Below are 19,659 nucleotides of genomic sequence, written 5' to 3'. Positions count from 1 at the left end.
CCTGAGCCAAAGCCGACCGGCTGAGCCCCACAGGCACCCCTCATGGCTGGATGACTTTTAAAAGGGAATTCTGGCCACAAAAACCAGGACAGAGCCCACCGGAGAGGAAGCTCCTCACTACGTGTGACCTTCGATCCTAGGAAGACACATGTGGCCCTCACAGACACGGGCTCAGAGACAAGGAACCACAGCACCGATCCCAAAGCAAGGCTCCGGCTGCCTGGCACTCGCCAGACACTCACCTGTAGGCCAGGCTGTCGCTGGCATTGGGGGCAGCGCCCACGCTCTCCAAGTGGCTGCGAGGCTTGGCCACGTGGCTGTGCACCTCTTGGCCCCACAGGAAGCTGCCTTGCGCCCGGCGGGCAGCCTCGGCGTCGGCCGGCTCCTTGGGCCTGGCCGTGCTGTGGTGGCTATGGTGGTGGCTGTGCCGGTGCAGGTGCGGGCCGGCCGTGTCCAGCTTCGCCCCTGACTTGGGCGCGTGCTTCCCATGTCCAGAGGGCACGCCCCCCAGCACACCCACGATCTTGGGCACATGCGCGCTGTCAGGGGAGCGGTGGCCGGGCCCCGGTGACTGACAGCCGGGCGTCCGCATGACCCGCTGCACGTGCTCATCCAGGATGCTCTCCGGGTTCTCCTCGTGCGCGTCCCGGAGCCCCATGCAGCCCACATCTGCGTAGCGGGGTGGGAAGTGGTGCCAGGCGGGGGCCAAAGGCAGCTTGTGACTGGCCCCCAGGGGGCCAGAGGGCATGTCCCCATCCTCGCCTTCTTCCTCCTGTAGGACAAGCCCATGAGTCAGCTCCTGGCACTGCCCGTGTCGCAGAACCTCACATCTGGGGTCACAAAGAAGTCAGCCTGGCGGCTTCATCCTGGGGGTCCGGTGAGGCATCGGACGCTGGCTTGACTTGAGGACCAGGGGAGGGCTCCCCGACCCCACCCGGCCACAAGCACTCATGCACACGCGCACGTGGCCACTATGAGTCCCAACGCCAGCCTATGTCCTGCCCACGGACAAACCTCCACAAGTTTTCCTTCACCTTTCTCAATAAACGTATTTTTACCTTTTCAGGTGATTTTCTAATTCCTTGATTTTTAAAAAATCTTATTTATTAAAAAAAAAATTTTTTTAAGACTGTACTTATTTATTTGACAGAGATCACAAGTAGGCAGAGTGGCAGGCAGAGAGAGGGGGGGGAAGCAGGCTCCCCGCTGAGCAGAGAGCCCGATGTGGGGCTTGATCCCAGGACCCTGAGATCAAGACCTGAACCGAAGGCAGAGGCTTTAACCCACTGAACCACCCAGGCGCCCCATAAAAAATCTTATTTATTTAAGTCATCTCTACCTGCAGTGTGTGGCTCGAGCCCACAACCCCGAGACCAAGAGCCGCACGCAGCTGTCACTGAGCCGGCCGCCCCCACTCCTCTGCATTACTGCTGGATCTTCTGCTGCGCTTTCAAGAGAATTCTACCCCTGCACAGAGGCGCTCACGTCTTGCCGTGTGTTTCTTGGTGAATCCTCCCAGTGAACTAGCTGGCCCTCGCTTGTCTGACAGTCCACAGAACCACATCCGTAAACACATCTGACCAGTCTAATTCCCAAGGACATAACTCACGCTGACTTTCTCATCTCACTTAACAGTGCAGACTAGGATAACGCTGACTAAATCTGGTAGTAACCCAAAGAGCGAGGTAGGAACCCCAACCCCTGCACTCCACTCTAACCCAATCTCAAAACCTTCCCCACAAGACTTCTCACTTAACAGGAGAGTACCTAAACGTCGCCAGCACCGGCAGTCAGCTGCAAACACGTCAGTCTCCCTCAGGGCAGAGGTGGCGCGGAGGACAGACGGACGGGCACACAGAGGGGTGGACGGTGAGTGTGCCCCTGATGGATACAGACTGGGACCCTGGGCTCCCTCGCTCCACCCCATATCCCCGTATTGACCCCTCTGCTTTGCCCTCCCCAGGACACGGGAAGTGATCCCAAAGGGAGCAGTGAAGAAGGGGAACTCTCCATCCCCAGGAGGCGGGGACTGGCCAACACCATCTAGGTGGCTCTGCATATGGAAGAAATCCATTTTAGGATTTTGAAATGTTATAGGCTTAACCGAATTGTCTGAGTAATGGTTTTTTTGTTGTTTTTAATTTACTTATTTGACAGAGAGACAGACAGCATGAATAAGCAGAGCGGCAGACAGAGGGAGAGGGAGAAGCAGACTCTGCTGAGCAAGGAGCCCGATGCAGGGCTCGATCCCAGGACCCTGAGATCATGACCTGAGCCAAAGGCAGAGGCTTAAGGACTGAGCTACCCAGGCGCCCCTCTTCTTTGTTCTCATTTTCCAAGTTTTACAGAAAAATAAGTTATTTTTGCCAAGACGTATTATTTGAGAGCGCGCGAGCTGGCATGTGCAGGGAAGGGGAGGCAGCCTTGAAGCAGAACCCCCCACTGACTGCAAAGCCTGACGTGGGGCTTGATCCCAGAGGCTACTGCGGGCCCCGAGTGGAGCCGCACACCAGAGCCAAGGCCACGTGTCTGCCCATTAAGTTTCTGAATCAAGATGCCGGAAACACTAGGGGCTATTGGTCTGAACGTGTCCTGTGACGTCGCGGAGCCCCACGCAGTCCCTGGGGCAGGTGTTGCCCTCTGCGGGCGAGGCTCCTGCTGGATTCAGACACAACCGCCGTGGGCCCGCCGGGGATGCCCCGGAGAAGAAGGGACCACTGCTTGGCTGCGAGAAAGTATGCTGGGCACCTGCAGCCCAGCGGTGTCTAAGGGGCCTCCCGGGAACCTTTATTAAGGATTTTATTTATTTATTTGACAGAGAGATCACGAGTAGGCAGAGGCAGGCAGAGAGAGAGGAGGAAGCATGCTCCCCGCTGAGCAGAGAACCGATGTGGGGCTCGACCCCAGGATCCTGGGATCATGACCTGAGCCGAAGGCAGAGGCTTAACCCCCTGAGCCACCTAGGAATCCGCCTCCCGGGCACCTGCAGGGTCACAGGCACGCAGAACCTCTGAGCCAACTCTCTTCCCGTAAGAGGGTGGACTGGGGGCCCCAGCCACAGGGCCAAGATGCTGCTGCTGAGCACCTACGGGTCTCTCCAGGCCTTGCCTCCCCCAACGAGCACCTCCTCCCAGGAGCCAGTGAGGGCTGGGCGGGTGCGGTGGGGGCCTCAGACGGACAGGCGTCATAGGAGAGCAGGCAGACGCTGGGACAGGGTCAGAGCGTGTCAGGAGCCGGCACACTGGGAGACCCTGGAGGGAGCTCTGTGGGGGCCTGAAGCCATCCTCAACTCTACCAGCCGTTGGAGATGCGCTGTGGCCCTCCCAGGAGGCGCACTCACCATCCGGACGCGCTTCAGCCGCTCTTCCAGCTTCTCCTCCGCCTCCCGTGTCCGCTGCACGGCCTCCAGGCGGTGGATGAGCTCCGCGGCGAACTTCTGGGGCTCCACACGGATCTCCTTTGGCATTCGATAAGTGCGCTGTGAGGAGACACGGATTAGCCAGCCACGAGCCGCTCAGAGCCGCACCCCCCAAACCGAGACACGCATGTGCTCTTCCTGGGTGAAGAGAAACAGGCTATGAAACCTACACTTCATTGTCAAGTGAGCGATCTTGCTTTCTCCCTTTCGCTGGTGGCAACCGCCTCGCTGCCCCTCTCCTTGCTGGACTGGAGCTGTCCTCCACCCGGCACCGACCGGCGAGGCGGAACAGAGCTCTGCCAACGCTGCTCCAGCCTTAGGAGCAGAGAACCAGAGGCAGGGAGCAGGCGAGAGCCGGATTAGGTCACTAGGGCAGCGGCTGGCAGGGCCCCAGCAGGCCGGAGCTTCTGGTGTCCTAAGCCCAGGTGTGCCCTTCACCTCGGCGCCCCCAGCCTACCCCAGAGAAGTGCCTCTAACACGACGGGCCAGGCCAATCCCCTGCGAGGCCTGGGAAGGGCGAAGGGGGACCTGCCAAGACCACGTAAGAGGGAGGGGCCGGGCCCAGGAGCCCCAGGCAGGAGACAGCCCGCACACTGTCCCGCATGGCGGGGGCCGGCAGCCCTTAACCCGCAGGCGCGGCAGACCAGGCTTTGGACTCGGATCTGCTGTAAGGATGGGAGACCCAGAACTCAGGGTATAGGAAAACGTCCAGGGGAATGGGACGGCCTGTTGGGAGGAGACAGCTCCAGAATGCAGTTTACAGGAATACACAAGACCACGTTTCCGGAGTGTACTTCACTTTGCTGTAATTCCACGTTCAAAAACATTGAAAGAACAGCAAAAAGGACTCCTGTCCAGCCCTCACCCAGACTTCCCCAGTGGAGCTGCCAGGTACTGTCGTTCCCACCCACAGACACGAACACACAGGCACAAACACAGGCACACGTGTGTCCACGCACTGACACACACGTGCACGTCCTTCACCGGACAGTACCTAACACCAGGCAGTAGTTTGTCCTGAAGGCCAGACCCAAGAGGAGGAAGGGGCAAGTGTTCCCAGAAGAGCCCAGGCAGTGGGGACGGCCAAGAGGCTGTAGCCCTGAAGGAATATTCCGGACAGGATGTTCAGATAGAGCCCCAGAGGCCAGCGGGGTCCATCGGGGAGTGCTGGGACCCACAAGGGACTGAGGGCTGAAGGCCAGACAGCAAGAGCTTCATGGTCCTGACCCTACATGATGCCACACACAGGCCACGGGCAGAGGGGAAAGTCCTGACAGGACCAAACCACAGGCACGTGACAGGCTCGGCCCAGCAGAGGCCCATCCGAGCCCGTGTGTTCTGGAAGAGAGCCTCTAGGCTGCACAATTATGCTTCTGAAAGGAGCAGATCTGTACGAACGGACAGCTGCGGACGAACACAACACATGGGAAAAAGCTGTGGTCACTAAAACTGGGGGACCTCTAGGGCATAAGAACAGCCCCTCCCTCTGCTGGGAGGAGCAGACAGCTCACGCTGGGCGGCTCCCTGGCACACAGCCTGGCCCTGGGAGCCCCCGCCAGGTACGCAGTGCAGCGAACACATGAGGGGCAGCCGCGGGCCGCACATCTTGGCTGCGCTCCAGCCGCCATGGCAGGATGCGCACGCACGTTCCTGGGCAGGCCGGTGCCAGCCACCACAGGAGACACACCCCAATCACGGCACGCCGCCACCTCCGCGAAGATGGGGACCGCTGTTTGCTGATTTCTTCGGTAAGAAATGTTACCCCAGGGGCACCTGGGTGGCTCAGTGGGTTAAAGCCTCTGCCTCTGGCTCAGGTCGGAGCCTCTGACTCTGATCTCAGGGTCCTGGGATCAAGCCCCGCATCGGGCTATCTGCTCAGCAGGGAGCCTGCTTCCCTCTCTCTGCCTGCCTCTCTGCCTACTTGTGATCTCTCTCTCTGTCAAATGAATAAATAGAATCTTTAAAAAGAAAAAAAAAGAAATGTTACCCCACAAATAAAAGTTATTTTACCAGGAAGAATGGTTTTGTGCAGAAAAGCGAAGAACTGCAACCGAGGACAAGCAGTCTACGGCAAAGCGGTCGACGACTCCCACGAGCAAAGGAAAAGGTTATTTTACCGAGAAGGGAGAGGCAGTGGGAGTCTGCGGGGCACAGAAGTCTGCGGGACAGAAGCAAGCGGGCCGGCGACGACGGCTTCTCCTTGGCTGAGGTGTGGGGCTGGCCGATGGGGTGGGAGACGCAGGCACAATCCTCTGGGTAACTGAGGGCCCTTCCCTCGGCCGCGGCTCCTGGGCGTCTGCACAGACCATTCCTGATGCTGGGATTGCGGAGAGCTGCCCCTCCTGGCTTCCCGACTCCAGCGGACGAGGCGTATCCAGATCAGCTTCCACAGGCGTCCACGAGGTCCACAAGGTACAGGCCACTCTACTCCGGGAACGCCGAACCTCTGTCACCGAACATGCTGCTGTCTGCCCTAAGCCCACGGGGCCGGGCGGGACTCCAGGCCGCCTCCACGGCTCCCATGTGCAATGCCCACTGGAAGGCCAGCTCCCCCAAGCAGGGCTGGAGTCCTGCCCAACTGCACCCCGGCCAGGCCCCTGCCTAGGCCCAAACAAGCCATGGCAGCCGGGGACCCCGAGGCCAAGAACTCCCCACGCGCCTACAGAGTCAGGAACTGGCCCTTGCATGGGACCAGAAACAAAGCCCCGGCAGGTGAGGAGGCTGCTGACATGTGGCCCCCGTGTGCAATGACCGCCTGGCCGGGCCCCGTCCGCTTCAGCCACGTTTGCTCCCGTGAGTGGGTCAATAGCGTGGACACCGGGGCTCACAGAATCTTCCCTGGAAAGACAACCGGCACTCAGAGGTCATCCGCTTCTCTCAGGAACACAGAGGACCTCCTACTTTCCCCGAGGGATCACTGAGGGCAAGGCCCACGCTATCGTTGTCAGCCGCCCCACAGGGGTTGGGCGACTGAGGAAGGAAGGCTGTGAGGCCACCGCACCATCCACACCACACGGCAAGGCCAGGCTCTCGCTGCCACGCCACGTACTGTCTCAGCTCTATCTTCGCGCTGGCTTGGCCAGGCCTTCCAGAACACAGAGGCTCCTCACTTCCGACGCTGGAGCTTTCCCCGAAGAACACCTCTCGCTCCTGACCCTTCCAGATTCTCTCCGTGCCGCGTTCTGAGAAGTCGTTCCAGGTCTGTATCCAGCTCACCCACTTTCTCTCCTGGTTTTGTCGAATACTCTGTTTAATTTGTTGAGCTAAGAACTGTTCATTTTGAGGGGGGCCGGGGGGCTCAGTCCGTTAAGCATCTGCCGTTTGCTCAGGTCCTGGGGTCTGGGGTCGAGGCCCTGTCGCACAGGCTGTTGGTGAGGGTCCACACGTGCAACCCACCACCCCTCTCTGAAATACATCAACCTCGGCGGTAACACATGAGAGGAGCCGCTGTGGACGCCGCAGGAGCGACGCGAGAGCTACTCCTGAGCGCCCGCTGGACGTGCCGCTGCCAGGAACCTGACGGCAGGTGTCCCCCGCAGGGGCCTTCTCCCACAGGCACCCCAGATCCCCAAGGCCACATGGGTCCCACGCTACTTCTCCTCATCCCCACTGCGGCCCGCAGTGCTCAGCTGGGCTGCTTCTCTGCGCCTGTCTCCCCTGGGCGTTCGGGACCCTGTGACGTCCAGAAATCTGAAGCTCTCGTGCACGGTGGCCCTCAACGTGCGCTGTGTCCTGGGGCCATCCCAGCACGAGGCCCCTGGGGGGAGCGAGGTCCTCCTCACCGTCCGCACGGGCATTGTCCATCAGTCCCATCACAGAAGCGGCTTCTTCCCACCGAGAGCAAATACTCGTCAGGGCCCTGGCCCTCAGCACAGGGCCCTTGTCCGCTTGCACCGCCGTGATGCCGGACGCTCCAGCTGGGCCCTGAGGACAAGGCAGCGCCTCCCCTGGCCCTGTGTCCGTTTACTCCCTTCCCTTTGAGGACGCGGGTAACCCCTCCTGCTTCCCTGCCCAGACCCAGTTCCGAGTTCCAGTATCCGCGGAGCAGAGCTGAGACACACAGGTGGGACCTGCTCCCTGGGAGGGAGCCCAGAGAGGCGCCCGCAGCCGCGCACAGTCCGTGGCATCTCCCTCTCCTCCCCAAGAAGACCCGGTCTGTCCCTGGTTGAGACCAAATCGGCCGTGCCAAGGGTGGGCTGGGAGGTGACAAGCGCTGGCCCGCCCTTGCCTCGGAAGCAAGAGTGCACCCACCTCCCTTCCTCTCAACCATCAACTGTCACTCTTCTCGTGTGAAACTGAAGAGACCCCAACCGAGGAACCCTGACTGTGGACAGGTATACATGAACCCTGCACGGGAGCTGCCGACAGGTGCTCGCAGACGTCCCTGAGGCTGGAGGCCGCCGCAAAGCTTCCCTCCTCTTCCCTGGGAAGTCCCTGCGGCTCACCCAGTGGGCCAGAGTGAGGGGAGCTCCCCTCCCCTCACCCATGTGGGAGCTCTGCTGGTGGGGACAGAACGCCGGGCCTGCGGCGCCCACAGGGCACCCAGCCACCTTACCGTCTGCACCCTAAGAGGGGACGCAGGGGCAGCTGCCACAGAAAGTGTTCACCGTGACTTGGGATGGGGGTCGCTAAATGTCACCACGCTGCACTCAAGAGGCCCACGAGGGGCCAGGCCCGGTATCAAGCCAGTGACAGGCTCAGAGCCGCTGTCCCACGTAGAGGAGAAGTGCCTCACTCTCCAGGAAGGGCAAAGGCTGCCTGGTGGCTCCGGTGCTCTGTCAGGCGCTCCCTGCCCCTCGGCAAGGATGGTGCTGGCTGGACCTACAAGCCGCCCCGATGCCCTCTCCAGCCTGCCGGGTGGGACCGCACGGGACGACGTGCTGGGTCTGGAGGTGAGCTGAGCTCCCAGGACACCAGGCAAGGGCCGCTCCCACCGCCCAGTGCCCCAACGGCCAGGCAGAGCGGGGAGAAGGGACCAGCACAGTCCAGGAATACGGGTGAGCCGCGACCTCACTGACGGGGAGGGGACGGCTGGGCAGCGAACTTACGGGGATGTGAGGTAGAGGCACCCGCCCGTTGACCTGGACGCTCTCCTGCATCTCCCGGCGGTGCTGCCTGCGGATCCTGTACGGCGGGACGCCATCCCTGTGCACGGGAGAGAGCCTCACGTGAACACACGGGACAGCGCAGTGACACCATCCTGCTGGCGTTCCCTGCGGCGTGGCTGCACAGCTCAGCACGGTCTCTCCATGCTTGTAAAGGTCTATTTATTCGGGGCGCCGAGGGGGGCCATGTCGATGAAGCATCTGCCTTCGGCTCAGGTCACGATCCGGGACCCTGAATGAGCCCCGGGTCGGGCTCCCAGCTCGATGGCGGCCTGCTGCCCCCTCGCCCTCTGCTCCCTACTGTACGCTGTCAGATGAAGAAATAAAATCTTTAAAAGAAAGAAAGAAGAAGAAAGCAAGCAGGCAGCAAGCAGCCAGCCAACCCGCTGCCCTGGGAGGCAGAGTGGCTAACGGGAGCCCAGAGCATGTGACGATGCCAGGCAGAGCGCGAGCCCACAGAGGACAGCTTCTCTGCTCCCTGTCTCCTTCTCACTGAAGGACCCTGATGGCTGGAAGGCAGGAGTCTTTAGACCGTCCGGCTGTCGGAGGACCCTGGCCTGCCCAGTCTGTCCTGGGTTCCATCGAGAGCCTCCTCCTCCTTCCCAAGGCTCCCGCCTCCTTCCCAAGCACAGCCCGGGGTTGGGCGCTGGGGCCCCAGGGCGTGTCTGAGCCCTGCTGCCCTAACTTGAGGGCATGTACATGCAGCCCCCATGCTGATCTCACTTTAGCAGGTGTCGTGCAGTTGTCCCACGGGGCCAGCACAGGATGCCCAGTGTGTCCTAACCCTGGTCCCGGGCAGCCCCACAGCCCCTAGCTCAGCGGCTTCCTCGGCAGGCAGGGAGGCCACACTTGCCTCTCCTGATGCTCTGCCTCTGAGCCTTCATCTAGCTGCAGAGCCTGCACTCTGGTTCGGAGCAAGGGAGGAGGAGGCTGGGACAGTGTTTCTCTTGCCTGCCTCAGTTTCCCGGGCTGTCAGGGCCCTGGCAGGGTGTGCTGTGTGGTTACCTCAGCAGCCCGGCAGGGGCACTTACAGGCTCGGGTGTCAAGGAACAGGAGAGTCACACGCACCCAAAACATCCTGACATGCCCCCCACAGGGTTGTTCGGGTTTCCTGAACCACCCGACTCCTTGCTTCTCCTACGTTCTGATGGGCACTCAATCCCACACGACTCTGCGGTCAGACGCTGTCCCTGGACGCCCATGTCCAAAGTCAGCCAGGACATTGCTCACACTGGGCGGCTGATAGGCTAGGGCAGCTGCCCCAGGGGCCAGAATCTGGACGGCACACACACCCAACTTTTTGCCTCTGGTGCAGATTGAAGTATCTTGTATTCCAAACAGACTGTCCCTACACTTCTGGGTCTTGGTGTAAGCCAAGGTGAAGAGACTATCAGGAAAAAAAAAAATATTTCAAAAGCTTAAGTTCTTTCCTTTAACAAATGGAAGTCCCTTCTTAGAATTATGAGACTTTTCAAGAAAACGCATGCTGGCCAATCGATTTTCACTGTAGCACCCATTTCAGGGAGGAGAGAACCAGCTGCTACAGAGGCCCGCTCCCAAGCTGTCACCGCTTGTAGGGGTCAGAGCAAGAGCCAAAACCATGGTCCGCTCCAGCAGGACGCTGCTAAACACACATCAACGCTTCATCTGAGAGAATGAAATGATCAGGACAAACCCATCTCGTGATGTCACCACCACGTCGTCCCCAAAGAGAAGAGAAGGGGTTCCAGACACGACACAGGGGTAGCTGGTGTGGCCCAGCAGTGGTGCAAGCTGGCCAGGCCTGCACACCCCTGGGCCGCGTGGGAAGAACATGCGGACACAGGCCAAGAAGAGCACACACTAGGGGACAGCTACCGAAGTGAGACCACCGTGTTCAGACAGGTTTCCTGCAGAAAGACAGGTTTAGGGGCCCTACTCTTTCACGTGAAAAAAGAAGCTGGCTGGGGACGGACACCCCGACGGCCAGTTGACATTGGCTGCTCCTGTCCCTGTGGTCCCAGGGTCAGGGTGCGGGGACACTTCACACCTGCTTGCTGTCCCGCCAAAGGCTTTCCTCCGGCCCTGATGGTGGTGGAGTGTGCCAGGGGTCCGGTTGCCAGCCCGGGCCCTGGCCAGGGACATCCTGTCAGAGACAGGTGACTGAAGTGGGGTAAATCTGACGTTCGTGGGCGGCCATGACCCCAAATGACCTTGGCAGGCTGGCCGGGCCACACCCTGATATGACCACAGAGAGTTTTACACCATTGGATATCTGATGTGCATTTGGGTCCCAAAAAGCCACTTGCCAAAAACCAAAGCAGAGTGTCAGAAAATAAGTTCTTTTCCACAAAGGGAAGGCTTCCCTGAAGAGAACAATGGAAGAATAAGGTCCTTTGCGACCAATGAAGGACTGGAGGCTCCAGGTGGCTCCAGACAGTCGCCGAGGCCTCTAGGACACCCGCGGCCCCCACCACTATTCCAGTCCTCTGGGCACCGGGGCCAGCACAGACCCAGCAGCACCAGTCCGGCTCCCATCGTCCCAGTTCCCACGCAGTCTGCATGGGTACGCAATGTGGAAGAGTGACAGAAAGAACTGATGGGGAGGCACCCTGCACAGCCAGCACCCTGGGTGCCACCACTGGCCTTGCTCAGCCCCCCGTGCCCACCGGTTTTCCTGGTCTCGAGGGTCCCAGCAGCCGTGGCCTCAGGGAGAAGCAGCGGCCACAGACTCAGGGTGTTTTGTGATCCTGCTGGCAGCGCCACCGGTCTGTGCACCAGAGGTGGGGGTGGGGGCCACATGTTCTGTAGGAAGACAAACCGCGCTGGGGACCGCACGGGACGTGCCCAGGAGGAGGGACTCACACGCTGCTGTCGGTGAGGGACAAGCTGTCCGCGTCGCTGGACAGGCTCTGCTGCTCACTGTCGTTGGCACTGGTGGCCGGGGCGAGAGCGTGGCCAGAGCTGACGTAGTAAGGGTTGACAGGCTCCCGCCAGGACCCGCACCTGTGGAGAGGGAGCAAACATCAGCGGCAGAAAACCACGCGGTGCTCCCCCATCTCCCGAGTGTCGCCAAGACGTCCGGTTCCTGAACCGCACGCGCAAGCCCTCCTGAAGACACAGCACAGAGGGCCGGGGTCTCCATCCTGCCTCTGGCCGCTGCTCTTGCCACACCAACCGCTTCAGCCCCAGGCATCTTCCAGATCCTTCCTGCGTGCTTACGCACACGCCCAGGTGAGCACACAGGCAGCCATCTAACTACAGAGGGACGTGTGTGCTCTGCAAGTTGACTTGCTGCGGAGGAAACCCTAACTCCAGAGGCAGCAGTGTCACCAGCGTACTCAACCTCACGTGCTTCCCCCAAGAGCGCGAGGACACCGCAGGTCGAGACAGCCAGGACTCTCGTGCCCAAGTCCAAGAGCTGTCACCGGACGGAACACACCGCCTTCTAGTCCCTTCCTCCCCCTTCGGGGCACTGGGACCACACACAGATTGGCTGAAATGTGCCATCAAGTTTCAGTCTGCGTTTCAGTCTCATCCCTGAGAGACAACAGGGCGGCACCATTTACATCCCGTTCCCCCTCAGTCACCTGCTCATGCCTTTTGTCCACTCTCCACTGGGATGTTCAGGAGTTTCCCAGAATCTACTGCAGCCTTAAAACATTCTTACTATTAACTTCCAGGCACACGTGTAAAATACACTTTCTCCCTAAACGTCACTTTTCTAACTTTGTTTAGACTAATTTTGGTCACACGACAGTCCTCATTTCTACAAAATCAGGCTTACCAATCTTTTCCTTCATAGGTTCTTTTGTATCTCAGTTGGCAAGCCTTCCTCATTCCAAGATTAAAACTGTATTCTTTTATTTTTCCCCAAATGCTCCAATAATTTTTTTTTTTTTTTTAATTTAGAACTTTACCTAAAACAGTGGGTAGATGATCTACCTTGTTCCCTTCCATCAAAATGGAGAGTCTGTTGTTAGCACCAAATACTGAATAATCCATCTCATTCTGAGTAATTCTCAAGGCCAATCTTGGTCCTCCCTTCACGTGCCTTTTTCTGGAGGCTGCACTCTCCTCCTGTCTAGACTCTGCTCCCACGCCACCTCCCCCAAAGACCATCCTCACACAGTGACCAAGGGACACATGATAGCACAGTTCTCCCAACAGGGCCCATCGAGCCCTCCTGGCGGCCGGGGTGTGCACCTCGAGTGCTCAGTGATTCGTACACCTCGAGCCCCAGCCTCCCTTCTGACATAGGACCCAAGCGTTTGTCACATGGACGGACAACAGCCTGTACCGAGTGCTGGGGACCTGGGACGAACCCGTGCCACCTGCAGTGCAGAAGGAGGGAGACCAGCTGACAGAAGCTCTATGGACAACGGTCAGCAGATCGACAGAACTTTCTGGAAGCCCCAATCCCAATCACACACACAGTGAGAAAAGATGCTTCAACAGGACTTGGGACCAGGTACCTCAGTATCCTGAACACCCGTCCCACAGGCTGTGCAGGGCTGGGCCAGGCCACCCTGTCGCTGGAGGAGAGGCCTGACCAGGTGGGGCCAACTATCCCGGGGGCCTGGGCACACACGGTCTCAGGACGGGCAGCACCTGAGGCCTCAGAAACCAGCAGAATGCCAGCCAGCAAGGGAGGGAAGCCAGTGACACGGCCACATCCCTTACGCGCCAGCAAGGGGTCAGTCACTGTCCTCCAGCACACTGGGCCTCCTAACCCACCCACGGCAGCCTGACGCTCCCGTGGAGGCCACGAACCAGTTTCAGCCAAGGGACGGCGGAGGCAGGGTGGTAAAGGCTCTCAGAACAGGGTCTGACCAGAGGCTCGCGGCAGGGGTTGGGGATGTGGACAGCGACACGGACAGCCGTCCCTGGTCCTGTTTGTTTACACCTCGCCTAGATGACATCTGACAGGAGGCAGACAAAACGATGTGAGCCTGCAGTGTCACGAAATTTTATTTTTATTTTCACTTTATTTTTTAAACGAGGCTCTAGGCCCAACATAGGGTTTGAACTCGCAACCCGGAGGGCAAGAGTCGCACATACCCACTGAGCCAGCCAGGCGCCTCCTGTCATAAGATATTATTTTCATAGAGCACTGCTGTTCCTCGTCTACACTTAAAAAAATAAAACCACCAATACTGTCACCGTAATAACCACTACTGAAATTCCTTAACTAGGTTAAGTGCGAAGTAAACTATTTTTCTGTTTCTCCATTTCATTTAAAGAATATTGAATTTTGGTAACTATCCATAAATACCCATTTGGTCGAACAAGAAAAAAATCTCCAAATTAAAGAGAAAAGAGCAGCCAGCACGGAAGGCCCAGGCCACAGAGCACACTGGGGAGCGCGGCTGCGGGCCCCTGGACTCTGCCTCGCCCTAGGTGACTGGAACCACGGCCCGCGGGACGGTCCGCGGACGGGCCCAGCGAGCCCTGCCCCGGGATGGAGAGTCCGTCTCAGGTCCACGCTGCTCGGCGTGGCCCACGCGTCTCTCGACCGCGGTGCGGTGGGTTCGCGGTCCACGCTGGCCACAGACGTTACTTACAAAAACACAACTTCTAAAGACAGAACATCCATCTTTAAGGCAAAAAGCAAGAAAGAGAAGGTTTCGCGGTCTTCCAAAGCCGCCTCCGGGACACAGCGAATGACTGCGCACGCGAGCGGCCCGCGCAGGTGACATGTGGCCGAGCAAAGGGAACGCCGGACCAGAGGGAAGACTAGGAAGGCCGAGGAGCTCCTGCCCTCGCTTCATCTTCAAACCTTCGAGACGGAAAAACTGCGCCTTGGCTGGGAGACGTAGCTGGGGCTTTGCTGCAGGCCGCGGGCCAGAGCAAGAGGACGTGGCGCTGGGGGAAGCCGGGACGGGGCGGGGCGCGCATCCTCTCCATGGTTGCAGGACGGAGGCTCCAGGGGACCAGCCGTCCACCCGCCCGAAGCACATCCGGCCGCACAGTCGCTCCTGGGCTGTCCGCGGGGCGCCAGGCTCCTTCAGCAGGTGAACTAGACCCACCGATCCTGTCTGCTGGAGGTTTCCCTCCAGCTGGAGTTTCCCTCCGACACCGTCGTCTGCCGCGGCCGTGCATCCAGCGGGTGACCTGTTTGACTCGAACAAGAGAGCCTGTCCTGCACGTCCGAGGTGCCAACGAAGATGACCACAGGGGCCTGACGCGGCAGGTCCTTGGGCATCTTTTCCTCCCACGGACACCGCAAGGGCAGGAGGAATGAGAGGCCGCCCCGCCACAGGGCGCTGCAAAAGCCTCGGCCCCCAAAACAACGTCAGTCCAGGCTCCTGCCATGACACTCCCCCCAGTGACCCGATGGGTGCCTATGCCGTCTCCGGTGACCGCCCGTCCCTCCTGCGTGGGGACCGCCGGACAGCGCACTCTGGCGCGGCTGGGCTGCCACCGGGGACATCCCGCAACCATCATGCTCCAGAGTCGTGCTCCCTGGGCTGGACACGGGCTTCTATAGACCGTCACGTGCTGGTAGAAGGAAAGGGACATCGGACACGCCATGGACCCAGAACCCAGGATGGCGGCTCCGGAAACAAAATGGAATCACCGCTGGACCGGCCCAGCACGGCATGGGGTCTCTGAGGGAACAGGACAGGGCCTGGGAGAGAGACTGGTCCCGCCGCACGGGGTCTCACGGGGTCTCTGAGGGAACGGGGAGCAGGGTCTAAGGGAGTCCTGTCCCCCAGGGTCCTGGGGAATGCCACCTGGGCCACGGAAGGCAGCGGATATCAGCGTCCACGTTGCCCCACCAGGTCCGGGCCGGCGGATGGCGATCTCCCCACCACTGCCACCCAGGTCCGGGGCGTCTCTCACAGGGGTTCCCTCCCTGCGCTGAGCCCGGACACCCATGGAACAAGGGCAGCTGGAGTCCGGCACTGACACTACACCAGCTGCTAACCCAGAGGACAAAGAACTGTGTCGCCATCCTCCTGTGGCTCACCGAGCCCAGCGCCGGCAGCACTTTCCACCTTGCTCCCTGGGTCCCTTCTCCCTGAATGGGGCTGCCACTCCTTCCCACTGGCTTCGCTTGCCACACCTTTTTATTTTTGTTTTTTCAAGATTTTATGTATTTGAAAGAGAGGGAGAGGGCACATGTACAAGTGCGGGGAGGGAGAGGGACAAGCAGAGCCCACGGGTATTTGAAAGAGAGGGAGAGGGCACATGTACAAGTGCGGGGAGGGAGAGGGACAAGCAGAGCCCACGGCGAGCACAGCGCCTGACATGGGGCTTGATCTCAGGAGCCTGAGATCCCCATGGGAGCGAAATCAAGACCTGGGCGCTGCCCTGGTGGAGTCCCACAAGCACCTGCTTCCGTCAGATTTGTCGAAAGTTCTGTCCCCGCCTCTGCTCCTCCCTGCTCCCTTCCCTCTCTGTAAAAAAACAAAGTAAATAAAAATGAAAAATAGTTCTCACCCTTTCTAGCAACTATCAGCAGCAGGTGTGCCCAGATCCGCCTGCTCCCTCACCTGAGGGGAGACCTCTCACCTCCTCAAAACCCTCTGCGGCCTAACCTGACCCCCACCCGGGGGTGGGGGAACCGCTCAGACCCCCCCATCCGCTTATAGCCTACACCTGAGCCCTCGCCCCACAAGGACACTCCTGTCAACCCCCTCAGTCAAGTGTCCTTGAGTGACGGTCTTGTGATTTTTTCTCAGAAATTCAGGCATCTATTGTATTGGTGTCCACTTTCAGCCCCGGCTGCTCTGACACAGAGATGATGCCTCCCGCGGCTCACCGGGAAGCGCACTCAGCATTCCAGGAAAGCGCTTGGGTGTCTGTCCCGCAGCAGCTCTGCACGCGGGGCTGACAAGCCGGCCCCCCTGGCCTCTCGCATTCATGTCGGTCTGGAGGGAGTGTCGGGCACAGACACCAATGTCCCCACACTGCCTTTCCTAGCAAGTCAGGAGGTCCCTGGTCAGCTCAGATGACAGGTGGGCCTCGTGGCTAATGGGTCAAGGAAGCCACACAGCCTCCCCCTTTCCTCTGGTCTGTTTATTCCTGCATCTAAAATGAATCACCGTTGGGGTGCCTGGGTGGCTCAGTGGGTTAAAGCCTCTGCCTTCGGCTCAGGTCATGATCCCAGGGTCCGGCTCTCTGCTCAGCAGGGAGCCTGCTTCCCTCCTCTCACTCTGCCTGCCTCTCTGCCTACTTGTGATCTCTGTCTGTCAAATAAATAAATAAAATGTTTAAAAAAAAAATAGAATGAATCACCGTTAATGTCCTTGCTCTGACCCCCCCCATCCCAGCTGTCTCCTTGGTTGTGTCCTCAGCGGCACCCGGCACAGACCCCATGAACCAGCCTCTGGTGCACGACCCGCACTTCCTAACCCTGACCTTGGCACTGTGCTCAGCAACACACATGCCACAAGCTCAGCCCCCGATCAACACCGGCAGCTGCAGGCTCAAGTGCTTCTCTGAGGTGGAGACCAGCGCATCAGTACTCGAGCGCCACTGCCACGGGCCCCGTGCCAGGTGTACGCAAAGCCTCAGGTCAGCTCACACCTGCTCCTTGTGGGCGGTTCTAGGGCCTCGAGGCAGTGGGGCAGCGCTCACTGGTGTCTGGCCGTGAAGTGATCACAGCACGGGACTGAACTCCTTGCGTGGGCGTGTTCTGAAGCCCAAAATGTGACTGTGGTCGCCTCTGTACTGAGCGGTTCTTATTCACCGCGTGACCACGTGAGCACGTCAGGCCTTCCCCCGTTGTGGGGAGTCCCCTCTGGGAGGGTGCACAGAACCCCGTGGGCCATGACTGTCTGTCCCTGCAAACTGTGGGACCAGTGGCTGCTCCTCGAAGGTCATTTCTTCCGGAGTCTGTGTGACGGTGTCGGCGTCCCCTCCTGTTCTTCCCTGCTGCCCTGCGGGTGATTCCTCCTGGCTCCCCCTCTGATGGGCTCATCTCTTCAGGCTCTCCGTGGGATTTCGTATCTGGGCTGTGGGCCTGATGGTGGCCACTGGCCACACACGCCATCTAAACATAGTCAGACTCCGTAGATTCCAAGTGCAGCCTCCAGACACAGTGGCTGCGCTGCAGAGTGCCTGCCGTGGGGTGACCCGAGGCTGGGGGGCTGGGCAGCCAGCAGGGACCCTCCCATGCCACAGCCCTAGAAGATCTGTGTGGCCGCTTAAAGTCGCCACATGGCCGCTCGCTCTCTTGTCGTCTGGAGAGCCCGTCAGTGAGCCCTGAGTCCCCGGGAGGACGGAGCTTACGTCCCACAGGCTGTCCGACACCCCCATGTCTGCAGTTCTGCCTAGGCCTAACCCTGGCATCTGCTTCCAGGGGCCCCACTCTGTGCGTGACCACCGGTTGCTGCGGACCCACCGCTGCTCCAGAGTTTTCCACAGGAGTCGCCGTGGGTTTGGATGAAGCGCTTTCTGCCAGACGCCAGAGCCCCCACAGCCGGCTGGAGGCCCACCTCCGAGGGGGACTCTGGCTTTGAGTCCTGCTTCTGGGGCACCCAGCCCAGTGCAGAAGCAGCCCTGGTCTGGGGCTGGGAGGTGGGGCCTCAGCCCTGTGAGCTGACAAAGGAAACCCAAATTTCCCCAAATTTGAGCTTGGAGTTAGAGATCCTCCCCCTGGAGTTTGCTCCCTGAATTTCCCTCTCTATGTTTAGCCTGGTCAGTTCTTGAACGCATCTTTGATCCTAAGACATGCTTGTTTGTACAGAAGTGCAGAGAACATGTATGCACCCAAGATTCTTGTCACCTCCACAGTGACCCCTCCAAGGCCAGCCTGTCACCCCCAGGCCTCGCACACCTCACCCACCCCTGCCGTGTGGCGTGTAGGCGGCCATCACAGCTGCTTCAGCAGAGGGCTGGTCGGGAGACCCCCAAAGCACCAAGTGGGGAGGGATCAGGTAGGGAGGGAGCAGGGGCTGTGAGCACCTTCTCCCACGGCTCTTTCCTCACACTCCTCGAGGAGGAAGGAAAGCAGAAGACCTCGCTGTGCAAACAGTGGCCAGCGCTGGCCACCTCCGCCACGTGCCCTGCTCACACCCAGAGGCCCGCCTGAGCGCAGCGACCACCCAGCCAGCCTGTCCCTCCGCAGGCAGCTGGGCCCACGCCCTCTCCTCGTTCTCCCTGGGGCCGTGCCTCCCAAACCAGCGACAGAGGCTCCAGCACACTGGAGGGGGCAGGTTGGGGCTGCGCTCCCGCAGCGACATGGGAAACAGCCGGGGGTCTGGATTCTGCTTCTGCGCCTATGAAACTTGTCAGACACCGCAGTTACGGAATCTCTGGGAAGGAACGATACCCACGAAGAGCCGACAGAGACAGAGAAAGAGAGAGAGAGAGAGAGAGAGAGAGAAAGCGTGCGCGAGAGCAGAGCGAGGTCCGCGCCCTGCCCCGCGCCGGGCTCTCCTGCCGGGCTCTCCTGCCACGCGCAGGTACAGAGGAACAGCCGCGAATGCGGGCTCCCGCGCTGGGCCCCTGCCATCCTCGCTGCTGACACCAGCACGTGGAAGAGAGGCCGGACTCGGACTGGGAGCCCCTGAAGAAAACACAGGCGCAGGAGGGAGGGAGGACGAGGAAATCAGGAACTCGAGAAGCCGAGCCCAACCAGGCCCTCCGCCCCGGGGCCACAGCCAGGGCTTCAGTTGTGCCTCTCAGGGCAGACGGTGTCTCCAGAGTCTGGAGAGATGGGGATGTGGCCTCTCAGATGGAAGTAAAAGCAGGGGACGGGGTGAGGTGGGGGCCTGGCCTGGAAGCTGGGAGACAAAGAACAGAAGGCCGCCCCGGCAGGCAGGCCGGGCACTGGACTCAGGGAAAGGGTTCCCACCCCGGAGCAGTCACCTCTGGGGGCGCTGGGAGGCCCTCCATCAGTGAAGCGACAGACTTGAAGTTTCACCTCGGGGCACGATCCCAGGGTCACGAGCACCAGCCTCCACTGGAGATTCTCCCCTGCCCTCGCCCTATCCCTCCCTGCGCATGCGTGTCTGCGAGTGCCCTGCTCACTCTCTCTAGAAAGATCAAGAAGGAAGCTGTCGTCTCTTGTGAATGGCCAAAATGGGTGATGAGCAGGAAGGGCCGAGGCGGCGGCCCGGATGCCGGGGGTCTGTGTCTAGCTCTGACCGACCTGCCCTCGAGCCAGAGCGCCGCCGTCTGGGCTGCCCCGTGGGCCCCGGAGTC

The 19,659-nt window shown here is 60.0% G+C and overlaps 1 protein-coding gene across 3 annotated transcripts in view; it reads right to left on the bottom strand.

Moving 5' to 3' along the window:
• The window catches only part of AXIN1 (axin 1), a 51,853-nt gene that overhangs the window by 8,485 nt on the left and 23,709 nt on the right, over positions 1-19,659 (bottom strand). For 2 of the 3 annotated variants that reach the window (XM_059155490.1, XM_059155491.1), the window contains exons 2-5: positions 11,368-11,508; positions 8,467-8,563; positions 3,341-3,478; positions 243-772 (exon numbers count right to left, since the gene is read on the bottom strand). In XM_059155490.1, the coding sequence (XP_059011473.1) occupies positions 243-772; positions 3,341-3,478; positions 8,467-8,563; positions 11,368-11,508 (906 nt within the window). The remainder of the gene's footprint in view (positions 1-242; positions 773-3,340; positions 3,479-8,466; positions 8,564-11,367; positions 11,509-19,659) is intronic. The other variant, XM_059155493.1, reaches the window with a different exon arrangement.

Source organism: Mustela lutreola, chromosome 17 (genome assembly GCF_030435805.1).
Source record: "Mustela lutreola isolate mMusLut2 chromosome 17, mMusLut2.pri, whole genome shotgun sequence".
Lineage (NCBI taxonomy): Eukaryota > Metazoa > Chordata > Mammalia > Carnivora > Mustelidae > Mustela > Mustela lutreola.
Note: the sequence above shows the minus strand (reverse complement) of the source record. Positions and strands in the feature narration are given on the sequence as shown.